At 36.3% G+C, this 15,852-nt stretch overlaps 1 protein-coding gene across 2 annotated transcripts in view; it reads right to left on the reverse strand.

The window, feature by feature from the left end:
* Positions 1-320: 320 nt before the first annotated feature.
* The window catches only part of LHX8 (LIM homeobox 8), a 32,870-nt gene continuing 17,338 nt past the window's right edge, over positions 321-15,852 (reverse strand). For both annotated transcript variants that reach the window (XM_073008117.1, XM_007978270.3), the window contains 3 exons: positions 12,861-12,956; positions 4,781-4,964; positions 321-1,035 (listed from right to left, as the gene is read on the reverse strand). In XM_073008117.1, coding sequence (XP_072864218.1) covers positions 959-1,035; positions 4,781-4,964; positions 12,861-12,956 — 357 coding nt within the window. In that variant the 3' untranslated portion in view covers positions 321-958. The remainder of the gene's footprint in view (positions 1,036-4,780; positions 4,965-12,860; positions 12,957-15,852) is intronic.

A 15,852-nucleotide genomic window follows, 5' to 3' on the forward strand; every position in this document is an offset into this window, starting at 1 on the left:
AGAAACTTTTAGTTCTCTTTTTTCACTCCTGAAGAAATATATTACAGCCCATATTTCATTTCTGACTTGTAATACCCTCCGAAGTCCATTCTGAAAAGTGTTCTGCCTTCTCTTTCACATTGATTTTATTAGCTGGCCTAAAAGACAATTTTTGCCAAATTAAATGTTTTAATGTGTTCTTTTTTTTGAATAGTATGTTTCCTACTCAAATGTATTCATACAACACAGCTCAAAACACAATACTTTTTAAAATTATTAGTTGTTAGATTTTAAGAGACTAAAGTCAACTTATTGCTGAAAACACAAAAAGGACAAATTGGTTGAAATTTTCATGAGAATGGAAAATGTTTAATAAACTCAGAATGGCGGGCTTATTAAACTATAGTGTTATTTACAGCCATAATTCATCAACCACAAACACAATAATGTGTTTGCATGGCATGCTACAACAGAAGCTTTATTCAGTTCATTCAGAAAACATTGGCAAAATAAATTTCAGTTGCGAATTCACAGATACAAGCTTCAAAGTATAAAGTTGTATGTAACAAAAAATACAGGTAATATTTATAACAATAACTTACAGGTACAAACTAATGATAAACTACAATTTCACAAAAGACTGTAAACATTTTGCACACTTGTCAGTCCTTTCTTTTAGGCAAAGTGCTCTTTTGATGACAAATAAATTAACAGATACACACTAGAGTTAACTATTTCCAGACAATACAAAAAATGTTTTGATTTGTTTTCTTCTTGTAAACATAAGTTTTACCAAAATTGAAGAATCAATAAAAGTGTCTTGCAGGCCAACTATAGATACATACCTGGGCAGCAAAGTGATGTTGGAAATGCTTTAAGTGTTAAATAAAAAATTAACAGCAATATCTTTTCAATGGTATTTTATACATAATAAATGATGAATTTATATCCTTAATCAAGTCTATCCCTGAAAAAAGAATTAGGTATGACTTATTGGCAGTTGTGTCATTGAATGGGGTAACAAGGGCTGGAGTCCAAGAGCTGTTGGTGAATGAGCTACAAAATAGAAAGAAATTTGTGGATCAGTTTTGTAGGGTGAATAAAACTGATTTATAAACAAACAAAAACAATCCAAGGCAATGTTTTCATCACTCATTATAGCTGAGGGCACCAAGCTACACTCATTCCACTGACCTCAGCAGAAGCATTAACTTATTCAGCATAGTGAGAGTCCAGGAACAGTTTTACCCCCAAATCTTTATTTGGGGCCACAAGATTTTGCCACTTTAATGTCCTCCATCCATACCCCATTCACTGCACTTCACCCTGAAGCTAGAAAGACATGGGTTCCTCTTCAGAGATGCTGCTAGCTTTCTCATGAAGGTGTTTGTATAGGATGATCCTCCCCAAGTTTCTTTCATTAATGTTTAATTACCTCCTCCCTAGGCATACATCAAAGCACACTGGACTCAGGCAACACTACTGTCTTTCATGTGAACACACACAATTTTAATGCTAGTATAAGTAAATGGCAACAACGGTACAGGCTCTGATTTTTTTATTTAACCAAAACTTAAAATGAAATTTCTGCTTTCAGCAAGGGCTATGTTGCTTCAAACCAAATCTTTCTCTGAGACCAACTAGGAAATCTGGACAAAATTTTAAAAATCTGTTTCAAGGCATCTGAAAGACACTTAAGGAGTGAGGACTTACAAAGTTCCAGAGTGGAGGGAAAGAAAATGAGGACGCTTTTCCTCCCACAAGGATAGTGACAATTTAAAACAAAACAAATGTCTGATAGGCCGAGAAGTTTAGCAGAGCATTCAGAAGTTAGACTTTGGCAGAGTGGTAAAAAACAAAAATTAAAGAGCAGGGCCCACTGAAGAGGAGAAGCCCTAGTTAAAAACAACAACAGAAAACAAAATAAAACAAAACAAAACAGGGATACATTTGTGATTCCAAAGAGCTAACTCCAAGGAGTAGTAAAACAAAAATACACCAGCCCTCCTAAGGATTTGTGCCTGATTGGATTAAGTTGATTTCACCCTATCCTGACTACCTGGGGGGTAAAACTAATCTTCTCTAGTGGAAGATATCATCCAAAGCCTCAAATTATCTTTAGTTACTCATACCCAACATCTGAAATGCAATAACAATTAAGAAGACAAATAACTAGACATGACTTGAAAGAAAATAAAGAGGAAAATAAAGAAAACAGAATAGACCCACCAAAGATCCAGATACTGGAGTTATCAGACATGAACTTTAATTTAAATAAGGATAAAGTGACAAAATGGACGACTTCAGCATATAAATGGAAATCTTAAAACTGAAAAACACAATAAATGAAATTAAGAAGTCAGTGGAAGATTTTTTTTTACAGGATATTAGATATAGAGAGTATTAGTGAACTAGAAAAATAGTTCAGAAGAAAACATGAAAATTTTTTCATAGGAGCAAAAACAATATTTGAGGAGACAAAAGCTGAGAATTTTCCATAATGAAAGACATCAAACTACATATTCAAGAAGCACACCTGGGCACAGCATGATAAAACTTTTTCAAGACAAACACAAAGAAAAAAGTTGAGGAAAAAAGACATTTATTTTCAAAAGGAGCAACAGGGAAAACAGCTGACTTTACTAATAAATGGATCCAGGTTAATTAGCTATCCATATGCAAAACAAACAATGAAAATCAGAAGACAAGGTAATCATATTTTCAAAGTGCTGAAAGAAAATACCAACCCAGATTTCTACATACAAAGAAAATATCACTTACAACTGAGTCAAAAGAAATACTTAGAGATAAACTTAACAGAAGACGTGCAAGATTACTAAACAGAAAACTCTAAATCATAAGAGATTACTTAAAGATGATCTAAATAAATGGAAAGACTTATTAAACTTCATGGTATGGAAGGCAATACTGTTAAGATGGCAGTTCCTAAAACTGATCAATATATTTGCTATAATAGATTGTATCAAAATATTAATTGTTTTCCCTTTTGGGGTAGAAATTGACAAGTAGGTAAATTTTATGAAAATATAAAGGGCCAAGAATGGGCAATACAAACTTGAATAACAATGAAATAGAAAGAAACTTATTATCAGATATTAAGAACTATAGACCCAGCATGATTAGAATGATTAGGTAGCAACAAAAAAATAGACTAACAAAACAGAACAAAAAGTACAGAAATTGACACAATATATGGACATTTGATTTATGGCAAATGTGTCTCTACAGAGAAACTGGACATTTTCTATTTTCATCAACATAACAGAAAAGCTTCACTTTCTATCTCACACCACACACAAAATTCAATTCCAAATGAATTTGAATTTACATCAAAGGTAAAACAAAGTTTCTAGATGATATCATAGAAGATATATCTTCATTATCTTTGAGTATAAACAATTTCTTGCACATGTCACCAAGAAAAGCACGGCTCATGCAGGAAAAATGATGAAATAAACTACATTAAAATTAGGAAGTTGTGCTCAATGAAACATTCCATTAAGAGAGTAGAAATAGCCAAGCTACTGAGTAGGAGAAAATATTCTAAGCACATACAGTTATCAAAAAGCTTTATATGCAGATTACACCAAGAACTAAAGCAAATCAATTTAAATAAATAATAAAGACAAGCCAGTAGGCCAACAGACAAAAGACTTGTACAGCTCTTCACAAAAGAGAATATACAAATGCCTGATGAAAAAAAGCTCAGTCATCAGATAAAGGCAAATTAAAATAAGATTGCACTACACAATCATCAAACCTGCTAACATCAGGAAGTTACACCATACCAAGTGTTGGTGAGGATGTGAAGCATCTTGAACCTTGCCACCGGTCAAGGTGTAAACTGGTTCAACCACTATGAAAAACTGTTTGTCAGAATGACTGAAGTTGAGCATATGTGTAGCCCATGACCTTATGTCCCACTCCCAGGTACATATCTAGTAGAAATGTGAATTAATGAGCACAAAAAGCATGTACAATAAAGTCCATAGCAGCATATTCACAAAAGCACAAACTGGAAAAAAAAAAAACAAGCATCTATCAACCAGGAAATGGATAAATTGTGGTATATTCCTACAGTGGATTTCTATAATACAATGAAAACAAATAACTGATTCTCACAATAATATAGGTGAATCTCACAATGTAATTGAAAGAAGTGAGACACATAATACATTCTGTATGGTTCAAAAAGAGCAAAACTAAACGGTGGTTTTAGAAATCAGTGCTATGTTACTTTGGGAGAAAAGGATAATAATTGGACAGAGACATAAGAGAGGCTTTTGAAATGTTAATTATGTCTGCAACTTTGGGCAGTATCTATATGGATACATTCATTTTATTAATTCATCAAGCTGTATAGTTATGTATGCACCCTTCTAAATGTATTATTTGCTTCAATAAAAAACAATTATTTAACAAAACTTATTAAACTCCCATCTAAAGATCTGAGTGTGAACACTTGCTCTGATCACAGGAAATAAAGTACTTAAACATTTACCAGTAAAAACAAACAAAAAAATCTCTAAGTAAAGATCAAACATTGAGTCATTATTAATATTTGCATCTTAGCTGCAAAATGAGTATTAAACTTCTTTCTTAAAATGTAATCACTGAAATAAAAATGTTTGGATAATTTTGTCTCTACTGCACCCCCCACATTATTTTTAGCTACCACTGAGGTAATATTTCAAAATACGAATTGTATCAATTATTTAATATTGGAAGTTACCAGTTGTTGATTGCTTGGGAGACAGCTGTTAAATGTTGGGATACCTACCATCCATATAACTATGCAGCGCAGTTAACATCGTTCCATCTTGGGGCACGTAGGCAGAATAAGCCATTTCTTCTAACATGGGTGGAGACAGCCTGGAGGGTGGGACTGCTGTAACTGGGGTGGAGGAGGAGTGATTAGGACTGACATGTTTCTTGTGGCGTGCTCTACAATTCTGAAACCACACCTGAGCAGGGAGAAAAGCAACAGAAGTAGGTAGGTTACATGCCAGCTTCTGAGCACATTATCAACCGAGTTAAAAAATGAATGCAATCTCAATCACACTACCACACAAGCATAGCATAAATGTAAATCATCTTTTATAAAAGTTCTATAGACAGAAACATTTTAGTCCAAATAACAGTGGTCATTTTTCTTGCTCAGTTGATAGCTCTCTGGTGATTTACCTAAAAGCCAGTTCTATTTAAGTAGGAAAGGGGACCAATTGCTCAAGTGATTTTGGTTTGTTGAATTTGAGTTGGTCAGATGTTAAAGTTACCTCTTGAATGCAATTATTAAACTCTATTAGATTTGGCTGGGTGCTGTGGCTCATGTCTGTAATTCCAGCACTTTGGGAGGCTGAGGCAGGCAGATCACCTGAGGTGAGGGGTTCAGTACCAGCCTGGCCAACATGGTGAAACCCCATCTCTACTAAAAATACAAAAACTAGCTGGCCATGGTGGTTGGCACCTGTAATCCTAGCTACTTGGGAGACTGAGGTAGGAGACTCACTTGAGCCTGAGATGTGGAGGTTGCAGTGAGCCAAGATCGCGCCACTGCACTCCAGACTGGGCGACACAGCGAGATTCTGTCTCAAAAAAAAAAAAAGAAAGAAAAAAAAAAAAAAAAAGAAAAAAAAAGGCAAAACACAAATACCCCCCAAACTCTATTATATTTATTTTTGAAAAAATAAAAATAAAATCCAATTCTATACTAAAATAGCATCTTCCCCAGAAAAGGTGGGGAAGGGCCCTCAAGAATTCCAGAGAAATCTCCTTGGTTTTACTACTGGCATTTAGGACAAAAAGAAAAGCAGAAAAAGCTCTTTTAATCAGAACTTTAAAAAAAGACTACTAAATGTATTCTTAGGCACCTGCTGGACTTATTTCAAACCCTTGTTCAAATGACTAAAATCCCTACTGAGAACTTAAAGCTTTCTACAAACCTCTTGATTCAGTTATTCCAGTCAGATTTTAACCTGCTGAGTTCAATTTCTCTTGGTGAATACATAGGCTATTCCCTAAGAAGCATGTTAAGTCAGGTCTATAATAAGAAAAAACTCATAATATTTAAGTAGAATTAAATACAAACACATCCACTGGTGAGAGTTCACAAAATGTAAAGTGCTAACCACCCTGCTGTCCACTCTACTGCAGAAATAAAAGAAGTAAATTCAGGGCAAGTGGAGCTTTACATCCAGGTCAGGGCAAGTAAGTCTAGGCTGCCCAGAAGGCTTCCAGTAGCTAATATGCCTGTGTTTGAATTCTCTGCCAGGTGATAAAACTTGACCATAGAGAGTGTTACTTCATTAAAATACTGTATCACTTATTTTCCATCACTCCAAACAACTCTGTCATGAGAGGAAACAGAGGTGAAGGGATAAAAACTTAGCATAAGAACATTTTGGGATCAGGGGATATGAGGCCAGGAAAACATCAGGGGCATAAGTCTGTTCAAGGCTGGTGGTAGGGCATTCATGACACAAGGCAATCAGGGCTGATTAATGTGGAATAAAAGGAAGCTGCAAATAATTTATAAGAAAAAGCTGGCCTTACTTCAGAGCTACACCCTGCTCCTGGCATTGAAAAATAGAAGGCTGGCAAAGTATACTCTCAAGAGTAATTAAAACTAAAAGAATAAAAATTAATAATCTAGTGGGGTACATAGCCTTGAGCAGAAGGCTGAAAAGTAGCACCTAAGGAATGTTTCTGGGACAAGACTTAGGCATGTATCAAGGAAGATAAGTGGCAAGTCACAGCCTCCTCCACATCCCTGTTCTCTGAAGTGGTAATGAGACTCAGAGATACCCATAGACCACACCCCAAATCTCTACAGTTCTGCCCACAGGCTCTGGAACAATAGATGTCACTACTAACACTAATCTCACTTAAATAAGATGACATTTCTCAAACATTCTCCAATGTGTAAGGGGGAACCGCTGCCACCTGCCTTTTTCCCTTATGGGACCTCAGAAGACACATATGCCAGACGACTACATATAACCTAAAACATGTTGCATTATGATTCCCAGAGCTTCTTCAAAGTATCTCTTTGTCTCCAATAAATTACATATTGAATGGAACCTACACAGTTGTAAAACAAAAGAAACATCATCTTTTGATTGAAAAAAACCCTCAAACTTTGTAAATAAACATGAAGAAGGTATAACATAAACAGCAGAATAACTATCTTAATACTGATTAAGCAGCTTCTTGGAAAGATCATCCAGAGCTCATCAAGCAGAGGGAGGTTTGCAAACACAGTGTCATGTAACTGGTAGACCAAAATATAGTTTAAGATTCCAGACATCAGAAAATTCCTTCTGGCACGAATGCCACCCAGCTTCAGAATCAAATATACCTCCTTGTGACTCTCCTCACTGACAAAATTTCCTCCTTCTGCTTTGCAAACATCCAACAAGAGTTACAATTTTCTGAGTAACTACTTTAAAATTGTTGAGTTCTAAATCATAAACTAAGCTAAAATCAGGCCATGTAGATATAATGGAAAAGCGAAATACTAATGCATAGAATGAAACCTTTAGAAAGCCCAGACAAAAAGCCAAATATAATAATTTTGTATATGACAAAGATGAGATTTTATCTTATTGGGAAAGCATGGTTCACTGATTTAGGGAAAACTAATAGTTTATCATTTGAAAGAGAGAAAAAAAAAAATAGATAAAACCCTATCTCCCATGGAACCAAGCCAGATAAATGAAAGTTTAGGTGTAAATAATTGAAACAATAGAAGTTTAAGAAAACAAAAAGCAACACCGAAGTACTCTCTAGACAGGGAAGCATAAGAAAGACCAAAACTAGACCAGGAGTGGTGGCTCACACCTGTAGTCCCAGCACTTTGGGAAGCTGAGGTGGTAGATCACGAGTTCAGGAGTTCAAGACCAGAATGGCCAACATGGTGAAACCCCATCTCTACTAAAAATACAAAAATTAGCCAGGCGTGGGGGTGAGCACCTGTAGTCCCAGCTGCTTGGGAGGCCGAGGCAGGAGAATTGCTTGAGTCCAGGAGGCGGAGGTTGTAGTGAGCTGAGACTGCACCATTGCACTCCTGCCTGGGCAACAGAGCAAGATTCCATCTCAAAAAACAAAACAAAAAGGCCAGGAGCGATGGCTCACGCCTGTAATCCCAGCACTTTGGGAAGCTGAGGAGGGTGGATCACGAGGTCAGGCGTGGAGACCAGCCTGGCCAATCTGGTGAAATGCCGTCTCTATTAAAAAATACAAAAATTAGCTGGGTGTGGTAGCACGCGCCTGTAGTCCCAGCTACTCAGGAGGCAGAGGCAGGAGAATTGCTTGAACTTGGGAAGCAGAGGTTGCAGTGAGCCGAGATCCTGCCTGAGTGACAGAGTGAAACTCCATCTCAAAAAAAAAAAAAGAAAGAAAGAAAGGCCAAAACTATCAAAAGACTGGGAGATTTAAACACATAGAAACATAAATGTTCTGTGTGGAAAAAATAAAAAGGAAACTGATGAACCGTGAAAGGTTAACATGACAGATAGGATTAATAAATATCAGTAAGATATAGAGAAAATAACCCAACAGAAAAGTGAGCGAAAAATATATGGTCTTAAAAAATGAAAAAATGTGTTCAAGCTCATTGATAATACAAGAAACAGAAATAAAATCAATGAGATTTTCCTTTCTAATTATTAAATTGTATTAAATTGTAAAGGATGTAAAAGAATAACAGTATTCATTATTCTTGTGAGTTGGGGAAAAGGAACTCTTGTATGTAGCTCCTGGCAGAAAAAAGTTGTATGAACTTCCAGGAAGGCAAAGAAATTTCATGTTTGTATAAAGGCGCTATGCATGTTTTATCTTTGGACTCAACAACCTCACTTCCAGAAATTTATCCTAAGGAAACCATTGAACAAGCATGCAAGGTAGATATACAATGTTACTCATGGCAGCATTTTATAATAGTGAAAAATTGGAAACTAAATAAATTGCACTATGCCCAATATATGTGGCAATAAATATGATGTTAATCTTAATATGGAAGGATCTTCCCAGTACACTGATTGGAAGAAATAGCAATATTTTACTCTGTCTCTACACAACATAAAAGTCATAATTCACTTATCTGAAAGAGTATGTGAACAGTGATTATATCTGGATGCAGTGTGTGGGGGAAAAATACCACTCATCTTTATTTTTTGACTTCAGTATAATAACACTCTGCTTTATTACAAATGTCTTACTAAGCATATTTGTAACTAGGAAATGTGAAACTCTCCATGTACCAGACCACCGTTTCCCCCTAATCTTTGGGCGATCTAGTTTGCATATCAGAATTAGAAGAAGTCTAGTAATAAAAACTCTTTTTTCTTACCTTTCTAAAATATTGTGCCCAATGCTAGGAAGGAGGCTGAGGGAAAGTATGATTACTATTTGAGATCACAGTAATTCTTAAAAAATACTCTGAAGGGCTACAACATATAGTAAGCCTATGTACAGACACAAATAATATACACATATGCATGCTAGTACTCTTTCCTTTGGAATCATATCAAAAATATTTAATGTTCAACCTTAACATATTGAAAGCCAACATTCAAAACATATTCTCCAAATGGTAGGGCATAGGACAATGTTAACTTGCTCATAGTACTAGTAACCTAAATACCTGGAAATTACATGACAGATGTCTGCCTGTGTTCCTTAGTCCTTCAAATATGAAAAGCTCTAAGAAAACTCTCCTTCTTTGCTTCCAACTTCAACATGGTATAAAACATAACAGTCATGCATCTGACTTACCTGAAGTTATCATTGTTATGCATATACAGAGTCTTAAATTAGAAGGAACTTTTAGCCCATGGAGTCTGAACTACCTACCAAAGAAAACTGTACTCCCAGGCACAGGAAACTCACTACCTTCCTTCGTAGTTGGTGCCATTTGTGTAGCCTTGCAATAATGAGAAAGTTCATTGTGAGTGAACACCAGTGCCTTTTTCTACATTCCATTGCAGGCAAGCCTTTCACAAATATTTAAAGACACCTACTCTGGATATTACTCTTTCCCTTACCATCTCCTGGCCTTATTTCCAGATAAATATCCCTGCTGCCTTTAATATTATGGAATGATCTAAATCTTTCACAACCCTGGTAGCCTTTAAGGTGGTATGTTTTTCAGATTGCTTATTAGTCCCTTCTTAAAATTTGGCACTCTGAAATAAGCACAATAATCTGGATATCTGAAAACTGCTGAAGTGGTAGAACTTGTCTCCTAAGACAGCCTCGTCACCCTGCAGTCAATTAAAACACTGGGAACCCTAGCTCTTTAGAGAAGCTGCAGTACCATCAGGTCTTTTCCATCTGCTTCTTTGTACAGATGATTTGTTAATTATGAAACATTTTAGGCTTACGGAAGAATAAGTACCTGTGTATCAACCACCCAAATTAAGAAACAAAATATAATATGTGCAATGAAGACATTCACCTTTCTCCTCCCTGAGTTTCCTCTTGCCTTTTATGGTTACTTGCTTTCATTCCTTAAATTTTTTGAACTTCCAGTGTTATTTAAAATTATTTTCTGGTTGGGCACGGTGACTCATACCTATAATCCCCTCACTTTGGAAGGCTGAGGCAGGAGGATCACAAGGTCAAGAGTTTGAGAACAGCCTGGCCAACACAGTGAAACCCCGTCTCTACTAAAAATACAAAAATTAGGTGGGCATGGTGGCATGCACCTGTAATCCCAGCTACTCAGGCGGCTGAGGCAGGAAAATTGCTTAAACCTGGGAGGCAGAGGTTGCAGTGAGCCGAAATTGTGCCACTGCACTCCAGCCTGGGTGACAGAGACTCTTTATCTTGGAAAAAATAAAATAAAATGAAATAAAATAAAATTATTTTCCATTTCCCTGGTCTCTCTGATAATCTTGACACAGCTGGCCATCTCGTTCTTGAATTCACCCCACTTCTTCAGCCTCCATGCTGTTTCTCCACCTGACTCCTTCCTCAACTCTGGCTGTTACTACATCCCATTTAAACAGCACCTCTTACCCCGCTCTAAAACCCACTCTTTACCTTTTATACCCCATGATCTCTTTCTAAAGGATCTTGTCCAATTTCATGGCATTAGATGTCTTTGCTTGAGTCCTGTTCATTCTTTCAAATACCTGTTTACATACTTAACTGCCACCATCACTGCATAATTAGCACAGCTAAAAGGGTCCAACTTCCAATCCAGCTTTCTTTTGACTTTCACATTCCTGTCAATGGCACCATTCCCAAGATTACTTTGACTTCAAATTTATAAGTCATTGACATTTTTGAGAGAGGATCTTACTCCATCACCAAGGCTGGAGTGCAGTGGTGCTATCATGACTGACTGCAGCTTCAACCTCCTGGACTTATGTGACCCTCCCTCCTCAGCTTCCCGAGTAACTGGGACTGCAGGTACACACCAGTATGCCTGGTTGGGTTTTTTTTTTTTTTTTTTTTCCCCTGTAGAGACAGGGTTTCACCACCTTGCCCAGACTGGTATCAAACTCCTGTACTGAAGTGACATATTTGCCTTGACCTCCCAAAATGCTGGAATTACATGTGTGAGCAACTGAGCCTGGCAGAGTCATTGACTCTTAGACACCTCTCTGCTTCCCCATTACAGTTACCAAATATTTCTTGTCTTTCTAGCATCCATCAACTGCCATCAGTGTTCAGTCAATAAAATGTTTCTCAGCTGGGCATGGTGGCTCATTACCAATAATTCCAGCACTTTGGGAGGCCAAGGGAGGAGGATTGCTTGAGTCTAGGAATTTGAGACCAGCCTGGGCAACATGGTGAGACTCTGTCTCTACAAAAATTTAAAAATTAGCCAGACATGGTGGTGTGCACCTGTGGTCCCAGTTATTTGGGACGCTGAGGTGGGAGGATCACCTGAGCGCAGGAGGTCGCTGCAGTGAGTTGTGATTGCGCCACTGCACTCCAGCCTAGGCCAAGCATGACCCTGTTTCAAAAAGTTTCCGAAATGAATTTTACCCCAGTTAAGTGTCTCTTCAGAAACAAACAAACAAAAAAGCAAATAACAACAAGAAAACCACACTACTTTGCTGGGGATTCCAGCATTCCAACTAAACTGCCTACCTCTATCTAGTCTCTCTGACTAGATAGAACTCCAGTTCTTCCCATGTGCTGTGACTAGCCCTTTCTTCCTAAAATCTCATATCATGGCATTTACCTGCTCAGAAGAGAACTCTGCATTCGCAGGCCTCTCCAACTTGAACTCCAACAATTTCATTTCCCACTATTTCCAAACATAAATTCTATCTTCAAAAAAACTTGCATGAATTCATCACTTTCCAGCTTTATTTACACCAGCTCCTCTCCCTGGATCTTTGACAGAGGCCAGCAGCAGCCATCACACACACAATCATAGAAAAAGTAGGAAAAAACACCGACCTTACAGCAAGATTTATCTTGGAACTTTTTTAGCCTGAGGATCTTAGGGTTGCTGTGAGCACTGAATGAAGTAAGATGCACAAAGACTCATTTGACAAATGGTAGCCTAGCCCAAGCAGGACAATCATTACATTTTAAAAAAATTGATTTAGAATGTGAAGAGACTTAAAATAAGAAAGTAATGTTTTCACACTTCTTCACATACAAAAAAAACCCCAATGCATACTTATAAATACCCAGAATTAGAACTTTTTGTTTCTCTTGATTGACCTTTAAGTTAATCACCTATGGCCAGGTACAGTGGCTCATCCTGTAATCCCATTACTTTGGGAGGCCGAGGTGGAAGAATCACTTAAGCTCAAGAGTTCCAGACCAGTCTGGGCAACATAGGGAGACCCGATATCTATTTTTAAAAACCTTAAAAAAAAAAAAATAGTAATCACCTGTATCACACGTCTGCTCAAGCCTGTCCTTTCTGCCAATTTCTGGAGTGTCTGTGCATCTGGGTTGTTGTCCTGAGCAAACTGTGCTTGCATAACCTGTTGTTTAAAACATGTATGTAGTAAATAGCTAAAAACAAGCAGCTCGGTCTTCTTCCTGCATTTTTATCATAAGAGATAAGACATGCACAAGAACATGGGATACTTTTATTACTTGCAAATCAGTATGGGGAAATACGTGTAAGTGAAAATGAATGCATATTTTGTAAATTTATACACAAGTTGCTATGCTGAGAACTTTAAAAAAATCTATTTCAACATAAAACTCTCTCAACTATGCTGTTAAAAATAAGCTCACCTTTCCTTTTCTTCCAATCTTATAACTCACAAATCAAATAGCAGGAGTTTCATTTATTGTTTTTTCCGTTTTTTAAAAAATTGTCAACATTTGAAAACTTAATACAAAAATTATATCACATTTGTCTCCAACCTTTCCTGAGCTAAAGAGGTTCAGAGCCCCTAATACCTAATAGTATACACATCAACAGAAGGATTCCACTTAATTGTAATGATCGTATCATGGTTTTGAGCACTAGCTCTATGCAAAGAAAAAAAAAATAAATAAAAAAATAAGGTGTCTAAAAAGAGACTCACCAGAGTCCACTGAATACGAATTTACCAGGGTCTAAACATGTATATATTTTAAAAGCTTACTGGTGATTCTGATGTGAGCTTTTGGATTGAAACCACCATGCCAAATGCTAAGAGATAGTGAAACATGAAATAAAACTCGTTGGTTTTAATTTCCTGGCAGAAAGATGCCGACATGCCAATAAATACCTATAATAAAAGATAAACGGAGAAGAGTAGAGTGGGAGAGAGTGCTAGAATAAAAGCACAAGTCAAAAACTTTGAATTCCTTCAGAAAAGAGAATCATTATAAGAATTAAGTGAGATACTTGAATTCTATTATTAAAAGTCAGTCAACTGAGGGAAGCATTACAAAATGTAAGAAATGTATTATTACGAAGAATGAGAGAGAGGAGTTTGGCACCCAGTGTGACTGTGCTTGTCTACAGGCATAGGATGTGGGTAACCAATCTATCTAAAGACCTCAAGCACTGCTGGCTTCTACTCTTTTCAGCAGGCAAAATTAAATGCATTCTCCACTATGCTCCTTGTATAATGCTATCTTCTGCTACTACACTTGTCACAGGGTAGCTAAATAATTTGTTTTCAAGTCTATCTCCATAGTGGAAAGTGAGTTCCTTGAGATCAAGGGGAATGTCGTTTTCTTCATATCCCTAGGAGTTAAACTCCCTTTCTGTCAGGGAGTATGTTAAGAGTTTGTGACAGAGTAAAACTTGACAATGTAAGGAAAATCTGAAGACAGTGTAGAAAAAAAAGACCAATATTGTTCTGGGAAACCTTCTGAGGTTTACAAATGTTGAGGTTTACAAATTTACCCTTCCAGAATTAAGTATTCTTGGCTTCCTATCTAGCTACATTGTATCTACAGACTCACTGTAAACAGAACATGGATTTTTTGCTTTTACAAAAGGACAGAATTGGCTTAAAAGTTTATTCTTGCTCAGTTCACTTTATTCTTTCTTTCCTACTCCAAATGTGTTACTTTGATATCTTCCTGTGAAAATAGACTTGTGTTTCTATGCAGTTGGACATGTAATAACCCCAAATAGAAAGAGAATGAGCAAAATATGTCTTTGTTTTTTAATTTTTCAAATAGAAAAAAGTTGAACAGACTTGGGGATTTGTAAGGTCATTATTAATAATTTACAAAACAGAAACTTCATGCTTTTCATAAATGCATTTTTAAAGTCACAAATTTAACAATGCAACCAAATTATATTTAATGAAGTAATTTCTCATTAAAGAGTAAAGCAAAACAACTCTGATCATTTAGAATTGAAATATCCTAAGGGAAAAGTAAGATGAGTTGATTGTTCTTCCTTTCAATAGTATCAATAATTAGTCTCACATACACAAAAAGAAAAAAGAGATACTTTGAATTTCTACTTAGTTTCACTATTCTCTAGGCACTAATGTTGATGAAAACTACTTCACTCCTTTTCCAAGTTCTTCTAACATGGACAAGGTGTGAACCTCTGTAGACACTCATCACTTTTAGGCCAGGAGATCTACCAGAAAAGTCAGGAGGCTGCATAGCAGCAACTCGATCTGAAAACAGACGAAAGCAGGAGCTAACCTTGGCATGTTTAATATTAATAATCATTAAGTGCTTCTACCTAGAATAAGCAAGCCATAATATTAGCAGGAAATCCTTAAACATCATTTCTACAAATGGGACAGTATTTGAAATCCATTTGCCAATACATCCTCTGAGTCTTAAACTATTTTTTCTCCCCATACATTTCTAAAGAATAATTTTGGGAAATTCTCTTATTTATCCCTTCCATTTTAACTCTCCTCTGTCCAAAGCAGGCACTGACTAGATAGTCTTGACTTACTCACTGGTCATGTGTAATATTTTATTATCTTGCCAAATTCAAGCTCTACTTGAAAATATTCAGCATTCCTAAAGGTAGGACAGTTTGACAATAAGGATACCGATTTATTAGAGGGTCTGACTAAAATAAATGATTCAAGTGTTCTTCATTTAAAATATCTATGATTCAAGGTATTTTAAAATATCTATTACAGATTCCTAAATTACAAAGGACCACTTTAGGACAAAGATTGTATCTCATTTGTTTCACCCACCCCTTCCATAAGATAAATGCTAATAAATATTGAATGAGAATATACTTTGAAAGCATATTACCTATATGCTTTCATAGGTAATCTGAAAATGGTAATATGCTTTCATTTTTTAAAACCTATCATTCTGATACACAATTTTTAAAACTTATGATTCAGATCACATTTACCTACCATAATGCACGGCTTAAATATTTTATGCATGTTTAACCATAAAGCTATCTATAAGATTCAAAATCTCACTCTTTTGCTTTAG

This window comes from Chlorocebus sabaeus, chromosome 20 (genome assembly GCF_047675955.1).
Source record: "Chlorocebus sabaeus isolate Y175 chromosome 20, mChlSab1.0.hap1, whole genome shotgun sequence".
Classification (NCBI taxonomy): domain Eukaryota; kingdom Metazoa; phylum Chordata; class Mammalia; order Primates; family Cercopithecidae; genus Chlorocebus; species Chlorocebus sabaeus.